The 17,914-nt window shown below is 61.5% G+C and overlaps 1 protein-coding gene across 21 annotated transcripts in view; it reads left to right on the plus strand.

The window, feature by feature from the left end:
* The window catches only part of ABLIM2 (actin binding LIM protein family member 2), a 143,064-nt gene that overhangs the window by 73,368 nt on the left and 51,782 nt on the right, over window positions 1-17,914 (plus strand). For all 21 annotated transcript variants that reach the window (XM_078446315.2, XM_078446313.1, XM_078446311.2 and 18 more), the window contains exons 8-10: window positions 2,360-2,418; window positions 8,458-8,535; window positions 15,846-15,992. In XM_078446315.2, the coding sequence (XP_078302441.1) occupies window positions 2,360-2,418; window positions 8,458-8,535; window positions 15,846-15,992 (284 nt within the window). The remainder of the gene's footprint in view (window positions 1-2,359; window positions 2,419-8,457; window positions 8,536-15,845; window positions 15,993-17,914) is intronic.

A 17,914-nucleotide genomic window follows, 5' to 3' on the forward strand; every position in this document is an offset into this window, starting at 1 on the left:
TTGGGAAGCCGGCCACGCAACCCGGGGCTGGGGGAGCAGAGCCCGAGCGGGCTTGCCCGGGCGACGCGGTGGGATGGCGGGCAGCGTGCGGGCGGCACCCGTGGGACCTGGTGATGGCCGGGACGTGGGGGCGGGGTGCCCAGGGCTGCTCAGACCTTCCCCCAGAGGATGGGCCCCTTCTCTGCGGCCACCATTGCTTCTCAATGCTCCCTCTGTGTCCAGCGTCCCTGGAGGGGAGCAGAGCGGGGCTGGGCGGACGGCAGGGCCACACACGGGCTGTTCCATGACCTCACGCGGTGGTCATCCCGGGGTGGTGTGTCAGACAGGCCTGCCTTTCTGAGCCGGACCTCGTGGGCTGATGTCAGCTGGGACGGCCTCGTCCCCAGCGTCCCCTCTTGTTCCTCAAGTCGCTGCTTGAGAGTCCGTGAAAGGGGTCCTTTGCGCTGCCCCCACCCCACCCCCTGCTGCTCGGATGTCTGGGCGGGAGGGGCCCCTTGCCCCGGGCACCACCCCTGCTGTAAATAGTGCCTTCAGGCCTGCCCGACACCGAGCATGGGGACACGAGCTCGCCATCAAGGGGCCCCAGTGTCAGGGAATAAAGATGCTCGTCATGGCTCTGGGCTGAGGCCGGCGCCCCGTGTCTAAAGCGGGCCCTCCCGTGACTTTCTGTGGGACCTTGGAACCAGTCCCATCCCTCTCCCAGCTTCAGATTTCCCGGTCGGTGTGACAAGGGGTCAAAACCCAGGTCAGAGCTTTTCAGTGGTACATTGTGGAACCCCGGAGTCCTGTGGCCAGGGGGTCCTTGGGGGACCCGGCCCCCACCCTGCCTGGTCCGCCTGGATGCTGGGGCGCCATGAAGGCATTGACAGGTGAATCCTGTACAGCCGAAGCTGTGAGAAGCAGGGGGCCCGGTGAGCCCTGCAGCCTTCGAGGATGGTGAGACAGGCCACCCCCTCCCCGCTACCACCGGCACCCCTACCGTGGGCAACACCTTCCCGATAAATATGACGGAGGGGCTGTTGACTCCCAGGAATTGTCGGGGAGACCCGGATGAAAATAATAACGAGATGCTATTTCCCCCCATTCGATTGACAATCGAAGGGCACGCCCACGTTGTGAGGAACCTGGCTGGTGAGGCAAGAATTGGGAAATTGCCTTAAAAATGCCCACACCCTTTGAGCCGAGACTTCACTTCTTGGAGTCCTCAAGTAGGAGGGACGTGCTAGGACTTGGGTGCTGTGGACCCCCTCCCCCCCCAATGGGACTTAGAGAGAAAACCCCACATCCCACGGCCAGGGACAGATCCATTCTCTTTCCACGTGGTGGAATGCTACGCAGCCCTTAAGGGTTACGCTTCTGCTGTTTAAGTGTATGAGGAAATGTGCAGGACTCGAAAACAAAGCTCCCAAGACGTAAAAATACGTACGTACAACATTATCCACATTCTACGACCAATGCACGTGTGTGCCCGAAGGCTGCCCGGCCAGAAGTGTTTCGGAGATTATAGATGGTTTTCATTTTCTTACTTATATTTTGTTGGGGTTCTTTAATCTTTAAAAATTTTTTTAATGTTTGCTTATTTTTGAGAGAGAGAGAGAGAGAGAGAGAGAGAGAGAGAGGGAGGGAGCATGCGTGGGGGAAGGACAGAGAGAGAGAGAGAGGGAGACACAGAATCCGAAGCAGCTCGAGGCTCTGAGTTGTCAGCACAGAGTCTAACGTGGGGCTTGAACTCATGAACCTTGAGATCATCACCTGAGCCGAAGTCAGATACTTAACTGACTGAGCCACCCAGCCACCTTATTCATTGTTAATAAGGGCCATCAATTACTCATCTATGACTTTTGTCATCAAAAACGTTGTCAAAAATGACTTTTACACACACACACACACACACACACACACACACAATTAAATCGTGGTCTCCCCAGGAGCTCCAGGCCCGTGCAGATGTTTTCCAGGGAGGGACAGTGATAAGTTCCACCCCCAGGCGTTAGCTCCTGTGACCTGGGAGGCTTTGCAAGCAGGAGATAGGATGTAGCGCTTTCCTTCACATGCACCTGTCAGCCCCATGAGGTGCCAGGCTCTGTGTGCCTGGTCTCTGGGGTGGAAGAGACACCACCCCCTCCTGGCTGGGGCACGAACCCACACACAGAGCCGCAGGGAGAGGGAGCAGGGGGTCGGGCTGAGGTCCAGGGGGGCCCCGTACGGAGAGCAAGTGCTCTGGGCCCTGGAAGGAGGGCTGACCTGTGCCGGGAGTCCCAGGGGAGCGCCGCGGACATATAGGCGGCCTCCGGCTCTCCGCACGGCCCCTGCATCGCGGGAAGGGACACTGAGCGCTTCGTCTTGGGTCTGTCCGCAGGTTCCTCCATCTGGCACCCGGCGTGCCGACAAGCAGCCAGAACTGAAGACAAAAACAAGGTTGGTGGGGTTTACGATCTGCTCCCGTGTGTTCTTCAGCGCCGTGTGCGGTCACCCGCTTCTGTAGACTCACCGGCTGGTCACACCCGCCCACGGGCCAGGCAGACCCGCCCACGGGCCACCCCGGGGAGGCCTGGGGGTGCCGAGGCGCGCCGGGTGGATCCACCGAGGGGCTGGTGCGAGGTGGGGCACGCACGGGCATCTCGGGGCCTCCCAGCGCTGGCCCGCTGACCTCCCCACGGGTCCCGTGGACTCGAGGGCCGCAAAAGCTTGGGGACAGCTCTGACGTTAGCAGGTCTCCAAATAGTCTCCAGACTGCCCACACTTATGACACCAGCTGCAAGGTTGAGGGGCCCCAAACTGCCCTCGGTCTCAGTCGTTCGTTGGAAAGACTCACAGACACGCTGAAGGCTATCCTCGTCATGGTTACGGTTTATTGCGCGAGAAATCAGCCAGAGAAAGAGGGCACGGGGCAGGGTCCGGGAGCGGTCCAGCCCCAGAGCCTCTCCTCTCCCGCGGAGACAGGACGTGGCACCCCCCGGCCCACGCGTGACCGCACACGCCGGGTGTTACCAACCAGGGAAGCTGTGTGTCCAGAGATCTTACTGGGGCTCCACTGACTGACTGACTGACTGACTGATTGCCACATGGTTGATTTCACCCCAGATCACACGGTGTCTCTCTGGTGCGGGCCCCACCCTAAGCCTGTTGGGTGAGGGTGATCCACTCCCCGAGCAGACAGTCTATCAGGTGGACACAGATCACCCCTCAGGGTCGAGGGCGCAGGCCAGGCCTCTCTCTGGACAAGGCAAATCCCTCGCTGCCCAGAGGCCCAGCTGGGCGCCGGGCACAGAGGCGTCGCAGTGAGGAAGAAGGGCGGCCCTCTTGGGACCGAGTTCTAGGGAGAGACGGAAATCGACGCCCAAACGAGCAATGATGCGACAGAGGCTGGTGTCGGGGGCAGGACGGATGGTCAGGGAGGGCCTCGGGAGGACATGGGGTGGGAGCTAGGCCTGCGGGATGAGCCGGGGCGGCCCTGGCGGGAGGGAGCGGGGAGGGCTGCCGGGGGGCGGGCAGAGTCCCCTCGCCCTTAGCCCTGCAGCGAGGGCGGGGCTCAACCGGCAAGCCCCAGCTGGGCCCATCTGTGGGACTAGAAGGTTTTTGGAATTTCCGTGAGGCTGGTTGGAGAGCCCATGGGCTCAGGCTGCTGAGATTCACAGGGCTGTTGGCTGGCGGAGGAGACGCTCCTCCGGGCCCCCGCAGGATGGGTGGGCTCCCCCAGGTCGGCTGTAGCTTGCCAAGCCTGTTCTGAAAGACCCCAGCAGAGAGAAGTGCTCCCGCATCCTGTAGAAACTGAGTCCGGTGGGTTCGGAGGCCCCTGCTTCTCACGCACTCGCTCACGGTGCTGCCTCTTTCATTTGTCGTTCATTCAGCAGAGCTTTACCCAGCGTCCGGTTGTGCCGAGCCCTGTTCTTGGCCCCGGGGCCCAGAGGTGACTGAGTCCTGCCCCAGCGTGCTGGGGACGCAGGGGGAATGGGTGGGCACACGGGGACGCCCAGCCTGTCACCGAGACACGAGGGCGGGGGGCCCTGGGCCGGGGCAGGAGGGCTCCGTGGAGGAGAGGGGCCTCCTCTCGCGTCCCCAAGCCTCCCCTAACCCGTGACAGCCTCGCATGGTTGCTCAGCCCCTTTCCGTGGACGCCGGGCCGGCCCGAGGGAACCGCGCCTCTGAGCTCTCCTCTTCCGGCCTGACGCTTCCTTCCACCTGCCAGCTCGTTCCTCCCGATTTTAAAGTAGTGCCAGTTGCTTTTCTCAGAGTTGTCAAAGTGCCTGCACAGGGCTCTGGTTTAATTCAGGTTCAGATGGTCACCTTTGATGGCCACAGAGAGGAGGTCCACTCAGCGTTAAGCGCTGCTGGGCACAGACCTCCATGTGGCCACTGCTCCGGCCTCGGGCCTGGGGGTGGGCAGAGGCAGGGGGCCCGGCCCTGGGTACAGGGAGCCACAGGAGTGGAGGGCGGGGTCTTGTCCCCTTGGGGAGGGCAGGTCTGTGGCCACTGGACCCTGGCTTGGGCCACTGCCCATGTCTGCTGAGACTCAGGAGGCCGAGGGACTGACGACCGTGCAGAGGGAAGCAAGGGGCGGGGGAGCCCGACAGCCTGGGAAGAGACCCCGGGGGCTTCAGCGGCCGGGCTCACTGTCCCCTGTCACCCTTCCGGCTAGATTCCCAGACTGTAGCCCCAACTAGAGAACACTGGGATTTGGGCTGCGAGCCGCCCGCCTGGCCTGCCCCCTGCCCCTCAATCTCGGGGACTGAAGCTACTGTGCCCTGGGGTCCCCCCCACCCCGCTGCCAGGGGTGGGGTGCAGAGGTTGTGAAGGGTGGTGCCCCACCCCAGGCCCTGCGCGGGGGGACTGTGTGAAGGTGAGGAAGGGGGACAGGCCCACATGACGGCGGTCCTCCCAGCTACAGGGACACAGAGCCGTGGAGACTGTGGCTTCCTGTGGCTGCTGTAATGAATTACCACAAATTTAGTGGCTGGAAGGAGCACAGATGTATCCCCTCCCTCGGGGGCCGGAGGCTGAGATGGGCCAGCAGGGCTGTGCTCCCTCTGGAGGCTCCAGGGAGAAGCCCCTCCTCATTCGTTGCCACATCTGGAGCCTCCGGGGTTGGCTCCCGGCCCCACGTCCTTCAGACCCCGCTTTCGTCGCCACATGGGCCCCGGCCCCCCAGCCTCCCTCAAACGACCCTGAGACCCCAGGGAGCCCACCTCCCAACTCGAGCTCCTTACTCCCATCGGCAGAGACCCTTTGGTCACACGTGGGCATCCTCATGGATGTTACTCTGCTCCCACGGTGACAGGATATGCCCGGTTGGTCTCGTTCACGGGCAGGGTCACAGTAAGTGGCGGGCACGCCCCACTGTGCACCATATCCTCTCACATCATACAGCCCACGATTCCCTCCGTAACCCGCCCCCGTGCCACCCCGGGCACATCCCTGCCCTCACAGAACCAGCGTCCCTGACCCGGAAGTGACCGCGGGGTCCTGTCTGCGGGACTCCTCCCCGAATCCCAACCCAGAGGCCTATCGGAGGGACCTGCCAGAGGGACCCCCACATGCCAAGAAGCCTCCAGGCCCGTCTCCGGGGCGTGACCGGGTTAGAATGGGGGACCAGGGCCAGCCCGCTCAAGGACAGGTCGGGTGGCCAACCCTGCTCGTGGCCTCTGGACCCGGCTGCGAGGCTGGCCTCGGGGCCTGCGGGGAGCCCGGCTCCCTCTGCTCTCAGCCCGGGGGTCCGCCCGTGATGACCGCAGCCGCCGGCCCGAGGAAGGGAGGCCCTGTGAACAGTGGACGGGGAGAAGGAGAGGGCGCAGCCAGAGCTGGCTTCCTGGGCTGTGTCTCCACAGACGCCTTGGGAACATCTGGGGCCGAGGCCATCCCATGAGGACAGCTGTCCCCTCGGTGCTGCGCCCTGGGGCTGGCACGGCTCGGGGCCCACCCCTCTGTGTCCTGGGACGGCATCCAGGCCCCGGCCGTGCCCTGCTTGCCCCTCACTTCACCCTCCCTCGCTCCAGCCCCTCAGAGCCTCTTCTGTCTCGCCTGAGAAATGAGAATAGTCCCGGGCGGGGCCGGGCGGTGAGCGCCCGGGTGACAGGAAGGCAGAGCCCTACGCGTGTCCTGTGTTGCTTCCTGCAAGCTGGTCGGGGAGCACGAGCCGGCAGCCCCGGCCAGCGTTGGGTCAGCGTGGCGGAGCCAGCCCCGGAGACACGCAGCAGAGGTGGTGTGGGCCTCGCTGAGTCTCTGGTGGGGGGTGATCCAGACAAGAGGCACCCGCCAGGAACTGACCAGCAGCCCCGTCATTTACGAAGTGCCCTGCCCCTGCCAGGCTCCGGGACCCGTAGGACCAGCCGGGTCCTGGCCTCCCAGTTGCTCTCCAGCAAGAGAGGCCGGCCCTGGGGTCCCTGCAGGGATGGGCGAGGAGGCAGAGGGTACTGTGTCCTCCCTGACCGCATACCCCGGGGGCACGGCCACTCCCCAGGGCAAGGATGGCCCCTGGGTGTCTGCTGAGGGCGCTCAAGGAAAGCCTTCCGGAAGGCTGTGGCCCTGACTGCCCGTCCCCGGCACGTCCTTGGTCATTGGGTCACTCAACACACAGCCGGCCCATGAGTGCCCATCGGCTGGGTGGCAGAACACAGACGCGGGGAAGACTGGCGGCCTCCCTGCCCTGGAGGCACGTGTGGGATGAGGGGACTCCCACAGGGTGCCCCCCGGGCGATGGGGAGGGGCGGCCCCCCTGGACGGGCCTAGGCGGCAGGGTGGGGGAGAGGATGTCTTCCTGGAGCCGAGCCTTGGCAGGTGATGCGGGAGGTGGGTCTCGGGGCCTGTGCCTGGGGAGCCGGGGGTCTGCAGGGCACTGAGACTGAGGGATTGTTCCAGAGCCTGGCCGAGGGTGGCCCCAGGCCTGCCAAGTAGCTGGAGAAGAGCTCCAGGGGGCCTGGAGCTGGGGCCCAGCGGCCCTGGGAGACAGGGCAGGCCCGGAGGGGAGGGGGCGGCCCCACGCCCGGTCCTGGAGGAGGCCGTACCCAGGAGCGTGGAGGGGGCGGCCGGCGCTGATGAGCGGGCGAGCGGGCGCCTCACCGAAGAGGTGAGCCCCGGCATCACGCCCTCTGCCTCTTCTCTTTCCTCCCCAGATGCAGAAGCAGGCTTGCAGTCAGGTTTACCCGGGCACCACCCCCTGTGCCTTGCAGGTTTGTCCCTCCCACTGCCGTGGTGGCCTCACATCTGCTCCTGGTGTTGTCCTGTCCTTGCTGCTGTCCTGCCCACAGTGTAGGAGGTGCTGGGCATCCTCCAACTGGGAGGGCAGGGCTCCACAGCCCGTGCCAGTGTCCTGGGGCCGCTGTGTACAATGGTGCAGGCTGGACCCTCAGCCGGCAGGGATTTGTTGTCTCTCGGTCCTGGAGGCTGGGAGTCCTGGCTCAAAATGTGGGCTGGTTAGTTCCCTCTGAGGCCTCCTCCTTGGCGTGTAGACGGCGGTCTTCTCCCTGTGTCCTCACGTGGTCGTCTCCTGTGTGCATCTGTGTCCTGATATCCTCCTCTTGTAAGGACACCAGGCCCACCCTAGTGACCTCATTTTACCTTAATTACATCTTTAAGTGCCCCGTCTCCAAACGTGGTCACACTCTGGGGTGCCAGGGGTTAGGGCTTGAACATGCGAGTTTTGAGAGATAAAATTCAGCCTGTGATGTGGCCCCTCCCAGGGCCACTGCAGCAGGTGTGGGCCACCGAGAGGGATAGAGACAAGGTAGGAGGCAGCCAGCCGGAGCTGTCAGGAGGCAGGGGGAGGCCAGGCAGGGGTGGAGGCTGGACCAAGAGGGGCGAGCACGTCCTACCGGTGGGATTGGACGGACGCCGGTATGAGTGATGGGAGCCGGGGAAGAAGGGTGTCCACGCAGGGTTGGGCCGGCCTGGCGTGCAGAACAGAGGAGGGGCCTGGGGAAACTGTTGCCTCCGGGGAAGCAGGAGATGTGGCCGAGGAGGGACGAGGGGCAGGGGTGGGCACTCGGGGAGCGGGTCACAGATGTGGTGGCCGCAGAGTCTGACAGCAGAGGACCGGGCTGGTAGAACGAGCTAAACACGCCCCCCACCCCTATAACCTGGGTGGAAAATAACATCTCCGAGCAGCAAAATTCTGGGTAAAAGGGACGGCCTTGGCCTCTGGAGTGCGCAGAATCCCTTGCTCTCGTCCTCCGAAAAACAGATAATTTCCTTGCGTGAAGCCGGGTGATCATCGGAGCGTTTCCAGCGGCGCGGAGAACGTGCTGGTCGGCTCGGAGTTGGCGTCACCTCCCGCGTCTGATTATAGCTTTCCAGCCGCTCACTGAAGCCCGTGTGTTTATTTTAAGAACTCTTTCAATCTGAAAAAAAAAAAATGTCGTTACTGGCATTTCTGTCGGAGTGTGACCTGTGATAATTGCATCAGGAAGGTTCTGGAATCAACATATTCCGCTTTCAGTCTCCTCCTGTCGCCTTCCTTTCCAGGAAACCAGGAGCTCCTCAGAGAGCATCATTTCTGTACCTGCTTCCAGCACCTCGGGGTCTCCGAGCCGCGTGATCTATGTGAGTTGGAGAGTGGGGAGGCCCGTGGTGGGAGGGTCCGGACCTGGGTCATGGCCAGGGGTGCCCTTGGGGGCCGGGGCGTCCTCAGGTGCTGGGGTGCAGAGCCAGGGCTCTCGCCGCGGCCGTGGGGTGCAGACTGGTGCAGACTTCGGGAGGTTAACGCCGAGCTTTCGGTGAGGACCATCACGTGACCCCGCAGCTCCTGGGTGACGTGGTGGTGGTGCCCAAAGAGATGTGCTCACAACTGTTGTCTATAATGGTGTCGGCTCAACACCGCCTCCCTGTCCTGCAGCTAAGGCTTGCCCGAAAAAGTGACACTCGGCACACGGGGGACCGGGCTGGTGTCACCAATAGGCGTGCAGATCTGCACCTGCTACCTGGGAAGCGTTTCTAACGTGCTCCTACGAGAGGCTTGTGAAGGATAATCTATGTTATGCGGTCCCGTTTTCATTAAAGAGTGTACGTGTGTATGCGTGTGTGTGCGCATATGGGTATATATGTGTACAAATGTATGTGTGTTTACATACGTGTGTGTGTGCATATGGGTATGTGTGTGTATGGGTGTGCATATGGGTATATCTCTGTACAGATGTGTATATACATGTATAAATGTGTGTGTTTACATATGTGCATGTGTGCATATGGCTACATATGTGTATGGGTGTATGTATGTGTGTGCATATGGGTATATGTGTGTACAGATGTGTGTGGGCGTGCACCTATGAGGATATACATGTGTAAATGTATGTGTTTACATATGTGTATATGGATATATATGTGTATGGGTGTGCATATGTGTGTGCATATGGGTATATGTGTGTACAGATGTATGTGTGTTTACATACGTGTGTGTGTGTGCATATGGGTATATGTGTGTATGGGTGTGCATATGGGTGTGCATATGGGTATATCTCTACAGATGTGTATATACATGTATAAGTGTGTTTACATATGTGCATGTGTGCATATGGCTACATATGTGTGTGGGTGTTTGTGTGTATGGGTATATGTGTGTACAAATGTATGTGTGTTTACATACTTGTGTGTGTGCATATGGGTATATGTGTGTACAGATGTGTGTGGGCGTGCACATATGGGGGTATACATGTGTAAATGTATGTGTTTACATATGCGTATGTGTGTGTATGGATATATACGTGTATGTGTGTGCATATGGGTAGATGTGCGTGCAGGTGTGTGTGGTATGTGCATATATGTGTGTATGCACGCACATGGGTATACACATGTGTAAATGTATATGTTTACATATGTGTATGTGTGCACGTGGTATATGTGTGTATATAGGTATATTGTGTGTGCACAGATTTATATGTACATGTGCATATGGGTATATGTATGTGAAAATATGGATTTGGCAGGACCTAACCCAGTGCATAGTGCATCGCTCTCATTAAAAATAGTAATCGTGATAGTATCTTTTTAAATGTTTATTTTTGAGAGAGGGAGAGAGAGAGACAGAGCAGAGAGAGAGGGAGACACAGAACCCGAAGCAGGCTCCAGGCTCCGAGCCATCAGCACAGAGCCCGACGCGGGGCTCGAGCCCACGAGCCGTGAGATCGTGACCTGAGCCCGAGTTGGACGCTCAACTGAGTGAGCCACCCAGACGCCCCAAACACGAACCACTCTTTTAAACACACTGGCGTTTGTGAAAGACCAGGTATTGTTGTGACCGTGCAGTGAGCAGAGACACTGGTCACTGTTGTCACAACGACTTGCAAGGCTCCGCGACAGTCCACAGTGGCGCTTACTGGGTTTGCCTTCGACTGAAGCAGACGGGCCTCAGGCCAGAGCACCCCGGCTGTCCCTCCCCCATTAGCGTGGTGCCCGCTCCCAGTTGGCGCACGTCCTCGACCTCCCTCACCGAGGAGGCGTGAGTCCTGCGAGACGAGCCGTTCCTATCTCGGGGCTCTGCCTTGCTTTTGCTTTCGTGTCTTTCCTGGCATCTGCTGTTGCCCTACTGTGCGCCTGACCCCGTGCTTGCTGCTGGACCTCGGGAGGGTGGCCCTGGTCCCCGTGGCGGCTCGGTATGCTTGGAAGGACGCCAGCAGTCTGGCAGCTCACCAGTGCGAGAGGAAAGATGAATACCATCGTCCCCCGCCAGTGCCCGCGTGGCCACTGTTAATATTTTGGAGCACGCCCCGTGGGTCTCTGGGTCCCTTTTCTCTCTGTGTATTTTCTTTTAAGCACAGTGAGGTCACACTGAATATTTGTTGCAGCCTCTGTTCACCATGGCAGTAAATCAGTAACTAGGCATACGTAACATCAGCATTATTGCGTTATGACCTATTATTATGGACAGCTATCGTAAGTATGATGTCCTGTGTGGCCGTGTATTGTTATTGTTTATTATGCCGGGTGGAGTGTGGGAGAGAGAAAGGCGCAGGGAAACCACATGAACCTGTACACACGCCCCAGTGGCCCTCCGCCAGTCAGAGAGCCTGTTGTCACGGCGACCGCCGAAGGCTTTGGCGGGAGAGGAAATGGGTCTGTGAGCCCCGCTAGGCGGGACAGATGCCCCAGAGCCAGGCGGAGCCACTTTCCGGGGTGGGAGCGGGCAGTAATGGCGCCATCAGGCCGCCTCTGCGGTCCCTGCTGTCAGGGGCCGACCCAGGTCAGGGCCGGCCTCACTGACCCGGGCACCGCGGGGCTGGGACGGCCGCGGGCAGATGCTCTGATCGGGGTGGGGTCCCGAGGCAGGGACTGGGGGGAGGCACCTGCAGGCCTTGCCCCGCCCCTCACTCCACTGTCAGCTTGAATTTGATGTCCGCGGAATCCAACAGGTGGTGTCCCCATTTTACATGTGGAGACGGAGGCCCAGAGCGTCCTCCTGACTTTGGCAAATGCCCCGTGGATTTTAATTCAGTTCTCAAGCACGTCCCAAGGACCTTGCCATGCCAGGCACGGAGTCAGGGAGAAGGACTCCATCATGAATCAGAGACTCGTTGGGCCCCCAGGAGCCGCAGGCCCAGACAAGGGGAGACAGACACACCTACCAACGTCTGCACCTTGACTTAAAGGAGACAAACACAAACGTGAAACCAGATGGCGGAGGGGAGCAGGGACGGTCTCCCAGACAGGGAGGCCTGGACTGGGTCTGGAAGAACAGCCAGGCAAAAGGGACTGCGATGGGCGTGGCCTAGAGAGAGAGAGAGAGAGAGAGAGAGAGAGCGCGCGCACGGGAGTGCAAGCTCACAGCAGGTGCCAGGCCCCCGGGCTCTGGATGGCTGGGCAGCCATAAGGAGCTCCTTGTGGCAGGTAGCATGGCTCTGAGGGGCAGGTCACTAGGACAGGCAGAGGCACAGGGTCCCCTGAGGGACAGCTCAGAAGTTCTGATCAGGGCCCATCCCGACTACGGACAACAGACTTAGAAATTAAAAAAAAAATTTTTTTAACGTTTATTTATTATTGGGAGACAGAGGGACATAGAGTGTGAGCAGGGGAGGGGCAGAGAGGGGAGGAGACACAGAATCGAAAGTGGGCTCCAGGCTCTGAGCTGCCAGGACAGAGCCCGACGTGGGGCTCGAACTCAAACTGCGAGATCATGACCTGAGCCGAAATCGGTCACCCAACTAACAGAACCACCCAGGGGCCCCCAGACTTAGGATTTGAACTCAGGTCCTCAGAACCCTGCCCAGGCTCCAAAGGGAAGAGTCAGAGATCTGAGACCTCACACATTCACTCTCTCAACCTGTGTCACAAACGGCAGCATTCACCCCGAGAGCACCCACCAGACTCATGAGAGCCCTGGGGTCAGGTGGTCAGGGAAGGCTTCCTAGAGGAGGTGGGCTGGGGCTACTGAACCGGGGGCTGAGCCTGGCATGCGGGGGCACAGGGAGGAGACCCCTCAGGGCCAGCAGGCTGGGAATGTCAGCAGCGCACTTGGGGAACCACAGCGAGGGCTTGCGTCACCCACCCAGAGGGGCTGGAGGGCAGGGTGTCGTCGCTGGGGCTCCAGAGACGCGGCCCTGGCAGGGAAGGGGGCGATGGTGGGGAGCACGGCTCTGGCGTCAGACAGCCTGGGCCTCTTCCCGCCCACGCCTCCCTGGCTGTGTGACTCTGGGCGAGCTACCTAACCTCTCTGGGCTCTGGACTCGTCGTCGATGAAGTGGAGCGACCGTGGGTGCCCCCAGCACGGGCTCGCTCTGAGAATCTGGTGAGCCAAGAATAGAAGGCTTAGTCTCGTGCCATCCCGGGCAAGAGCTCGTGGTATCGGCAGCTGCTGTTGGCGACGTTTGTTCGGAGCAAGTGCGGCAGGAAGGCCCCCAGGAGGCTCTTGCTGGGTCCAGATGTGAGCGGTGAGGGCCTGGACCAGAGCCGCCTGGGCTGGAAAGGGACAGCTAGTCGCACAGCGGACAGGAGCGTGGGGCCCGTGCCGGCCCTGGTACGGATGCTACGGGACACCGGGGCCGAGTAGAGGCTTCTCTCCGGGTCTGGGGAGAGCCGAGCCGGTGGGGACAGCCTGACCGCCACCTTTGCCCATGGCCAGCGACGCCAGGCTGAGACGGATCCCGAGAGGGGAACGCGGTGGGGAGGAGGTGACCCCGTGCGTCGGCTCCGGGACGGGTGGGCACGTGGGCACCTACAAGGGGAACGTGGGGACCGACACAGATAATCGTCCCCGCCGTGACCGCTGGGGGTCAGGTTGCGTGTGTGCTCCTGCCCAGCTCTAGCACCTGTTTGAGCCCGTCATGTGCCCCCAGGCAGCCCCCGGAGCCAGGGAGGGGCGGCAGCCGGGGGCAATAGCCTGGGAGCAGTGGGGGGCGGTGCAGGGGGGAGGCTGGGCCGAGTCACAGGGGAGCAAGGGGCCAGGGGGCCCTCGCCAGCGCAAGCGAGCGTCACCAGTGAGCGCCTGCCGTGGGGCGGGGTGCGGTCCTTGCCCCACCTGAGCCCGGGGCCCAGCCGGCCTGTCAGACGCCAGGCACTTTGCTGCCGTATCTCAAGAGCTCAAAATTGCTGCGTGTGCGTGCGTGCGTGTGTGTATGGGTGTGTGTGCGTGTGCGCACGTGTGTGCGTGCGTGTAAGGGTGTGTGTCGATGTGTACTGGTTTGGGAGGGTGCCGTTATGTGTGCAAGTACGTGCTATTGCACAGGAGTGGGTGTGTGGGTGTGAGTGTGTGTGCGTGTGCGTGTGTGCGTGTGCCTGCATGTGCGTGTAAGGGTGTGTGTTGATGTGTACTGGTTTGGGAGGGTGTCGTTATGTGTGCAAGTATGTGCTGTTGCACAGGAGTGGGTGTGTGTGTGTGTGTGTGCGTGTGCGTGCGTGGGTGTGTGTGTAAGAGTATGTGTTGATGTGTACTGGTTTGGGAGGGTGCCACTATGTGCACAAGTATGTGCTGTTGCACGGGAGTGGGTATGTATGTGCGTGCGTGTGTGCGTGCATGTGTGTGCGTGTAAGGGTGTGTGTCAGCAAGTATGTGCTGTTGCACGGGAGTGGGTGTGTATGTGCGTGCATGTGTGCGTGCATGTGTGTGCGTGTAAGGGTGTGTGTCAATGTGTGCTGGTTTGGGAGGGTGCCGTCATATGTGCAAGTATGTGCTGTTGCACGGGAGTGTGTGTGTGTGCGTGCATGTGCGTGCGTGTGTGTGCGTGCGTGTGCGTTTATGGGTGTGTGTCGATGTGTACTGGTTTGGGAGGGTGACGTTATGTGTGCGTGTATGTGTGCGTGTGTGTGCGTGCGTGTGTGTGCGTGTAAGGTTGTGTGTCGATGTGTACTGGTTTGGGAAGGTGCTGTCATGTGTGCAAGTATGTGCTGTCGCACGGGAGTGGGGGTGTGTGCGTGCGTGTGCGTGTAAGGGTGTGTGTCGATGTGTACTGGTTTGGGAGGGTGCCGTCATGTGTGCAAGTATGTGCTGTTGCACGGGAGTGGGGGTGTGTGCGTGCGCGTGCGTGCGTGTGCATGTAAGGGTGTGTGTCAATGTGTACTGGTTTGGGAGGGTGCCGTTATGTGTGCAAGTACGTGCTATTGCACAGGAGTGGGTGTGTGGGTGTGAGTGTGTGTGCGTGTGTGTGTGTGCGTGTGCCTGTGTGTGCATGTAAGGGTGTGTGTTGATGTGTACTGGTTTTTGAGGGTGCCGTTATGTGTGCAAGTACGTGCTATTGCACAGGAGTGGGTGTGTGGGTGTGAGTGTGTGTGCGTGTGTGTGTGTGCGTGTGCCTGTGTGTGCATGTAAGGGTGTGTGTTGATGTGTACTGGTTTTTGAGGGTGCCGTTATGTGTGCAAGTATGTGCTGTTGCACAGGAGTGGGTGTGTGGGTGTGAGTATGTGTGTGTGTGCGTGCGTGGGTGTGTGTGTAAGAGTATGTGTTGCTGTGTACTGGTTTGGGAGGGTGCCACTATGCGCAAGTATGTGCTGTTGCACGGGAGTGGGTGTGTATGTGCGTGCGTGTGTGCGTGCATGTGTGTGCATGTAAGGGTGTGTGTCGATGTGTGCTGGTTTCGGAGGGTGTTGTCATTTGTGCAAGTATGTGCTGTTGCACGGGAGTGGGGGTGTGTGCGTGCGTGCGCGTGCGCGCGCGTGTAAGGGTGTCTGTCGATGTGTACTGGTTTGGGAGGGTGCCGTCATGTGTGCAAGTATATACTGTTGCACGGGAGTGGGGGTGTGTGCGTGCGTGCGTGTGTGTATGAGGGAGCGTGTGGGCCCGGGTGGCGCGACCGTGCATTGGCATGGGTGTGGGAGTGAGGGTGACCGGTGCGTCTGCGAGTGTGGTGTGGGAGAGGCTGTGGGTTGTGCAGACCTGTGTGCCAGTGTGTGGCCGGGGGCACGAGCCAGTTGGCGGCTGTGTAGGTGGCTGACTTCCACAGTCTTAGACGGGACGTCCTCTGGGCACGCGTGCGGGTGCAGAAGCGTGTACCCCGGTGTTTGCACACTTGCTTGCGTCGCACACCGTGTGCGTATAGACGCGTGCGTGCGTACGTGTGTTTGGGCGGTGGGCCGAGCCTCACGGTCTGCCGGGCTCCGCACCAGGCAGGTCACGGGCTCCGCGTCTCTGATCCCCGAGCCGTCCCTGTGGAAGCTTCCGGCTCGGCGGAGGGGGTCTGCCTGAGGGACGCTTCCTCGGGACCACGTGGTCTTCCGAGGTGGGGCCGAGGGCCTCAGGCCCACGTGACAATGAGACACACACACACACACACACACACACACACACACACACGTGCCCCTTCACCCCGTGTCACCGCGACGTGGCTCTGGGCCACGCGGCTGCCGGAGCACCTGCTGCGGGCCGGGCCCCGGGGCCGCTGCCCTGTGGCGTGTGGGGCCGACGGCGCCCTCTGCTGGCTCTCTCCTCTCAGGCGAAGCTGGGCGATGAGATTCTCGACTACAGGGACCTGGCTGCCCTTCCCAAAAGCAAGGCCATCTACAACATCGACCGCCCTGACATGATCTCCTACTCGCCGTACATCAGCCACTCGGTGGCCGACAGACAGAGCTGCAGCGAGGTAGGGCACCTGCGGGGGGGGGGGGGGAGGGGTGCCCACGGCAGGGGCCCCGTCCGCTTCCGCCCCCTCTGACGGCCTGTGCGCCTCCCCTTGAGGGAGGCCGCAGCAGGTGCTGCCCCTAGCCTCGCGGGCCACGCGCAGCAGGCTGCAGGGCTGAGTCGAGAGGAGCCCCCCGAAATGGGAGGGAACGCGGGAGACGTGCCCGAGTGTAGCAAAGCGCCGGGAACCGAGCGACAGTCTCCTTTTCTTCCGTTCGGGACGATTCCCCTACTGCGTGAATCGTGTCCTTCTCCTCTCTCCAGAACATTCCTGGCCTGGCCGCCGTCCTCAGCGGCTGGCCTGCCCCTAAGTCTCGTGACTTCCTTGTGTTGGTTCGACCCCCTGTTTGGGGCGCAAATGACCGATTCCCTAGTGTCCGTGGGCAGTGTCCCTCCGTGGTGAATCTGCTCCACTTTACGTGCAGCCCCCTGCTGATTTTCCCTTGTCTTCGGTGGCGTTGAGGCTTGCGTGTGGCTGTGGGCGCCCGGGATAGACGAGAAGAGCATTTGGCCGGCTGTCGGCCTGAGCGTGTGTGCTGTTCGTGTGTGGGCGACCCAGACGGGCCCTCCCCTGGGGGCAGGAGAACCCGGGACCTTTGCACATCTCCCCCGGGCCTTCCTGTTTGCTTCTCTGGGAGCGAGGCTGAGGCTCGGGGACACCATGCTCGGGGGCGGGTGCAGCCACGGAGGCAGGTGGGAGGGTGAGACGGACCCCACTTCCCTTGCTCCGCGGCCAGCGGGCACCCCTCCTGACTGGCTTCTGCCGCAGGGGACCCCTGGGACCTGAGGACCAGGCGATGAGCCCCGTCAAGAGGCAGGGCAGGGAGCGGTCACGGACCTGGGCTCTGCACGGGGCTTTGGCATCCAGCACCGGGTCCAAGCTCCAATGGACAGCGCCGGAAGAGGGTCAGAGAGGTCAACGCCCTTGGCCGTGGTCCCCCAAGTGGCGAGCCCCAGCCGAGACAGGATCCTTTCTGCCCCAGAGACCACATTCTGGCTGTTTCCTTAACCGCCCCTCACGCCGCCTCGAAGACAGGGCAGCCAGGTCCAGAGGGCCGGGTGCGAGTTCCCCGTCCACCCGCTGGCAGCCGTGCGACACCCCGCCCTCGCTGGCTGGAGCCTGAGGTTTCCCGCGCAGACGGGGGCTGGGAAGGGCCACGCGCGCCTGTGGGTGCGGGGTGTGGTCGCTGCCCGTCCTGCTTCCACGGGTCACTTGAATGTCGGCAGACACGCACACGGTCCGCGCTGTGGCCTCTGACCCTGCACCCCTCCAGTGGGGCACACTGTATGCGGGTGCTACCCGCGGGGGGGTGGGGGTGGGGGTGGGAAGGGAGGTCCCGGGTCAGATGTGTTCACACTGAGGCTCTCCTGCCAGATGCAGGGCAGCCCGGGGCACAGAAATCCTCTGTTCAGGGACCGGTCACGCCGTAGTGTCACGGTCCCTACTCCCCCCAGGCCTGCTCACTCTGCACGGACACCGGGCTTTCCTGTGTACCCGTGGCCCGTGGCCCCGCACCTTGGGAGTGACTGTCCCAGGATACAGATGAGGACGCAAGGCTCAGGGGCCGTGCTGGCCCAGGGCCGTGCGTCTGACAGAGGCAGAGCCCTGTCACCAGGGGTCACCAGCTCTGGTCACCGTGGCCCCCCTGCCGGCGTCTGCCATTGTCCTGAGGTGTCAGAGCCCCCTCGCTCCCTCAGCTCGGGGCCCCTGAGGGCTCCCCCCTCTCCAGGCCCTGCCACACCCTGGCTGGGAGCCTGCTTGGTGCCAGTCTCCCCGGGGACCCTTCTGTGGGCACATGACGGGGTGGGGACTGGGAAGCCACAGGAGGCTCAGGGCACCGCGCTGAGCAGACTTGGGCCTCAGGGCTGGAATTCTCTGGAATG

Source organism: Panthera onca, chromosome B1 (assembly GCF_046562875.1).
Source record: "Panthera onca isolate mPanOnc1 chromosome B1, mPanOnc1 haplotype 2, whole genome shotgun sequence".
Lineage (NCBI taxonomy): Eukaryota > Metazoa > Chordata > Mammalia > Carnivora > Felidae > Panthera > Panthera onca.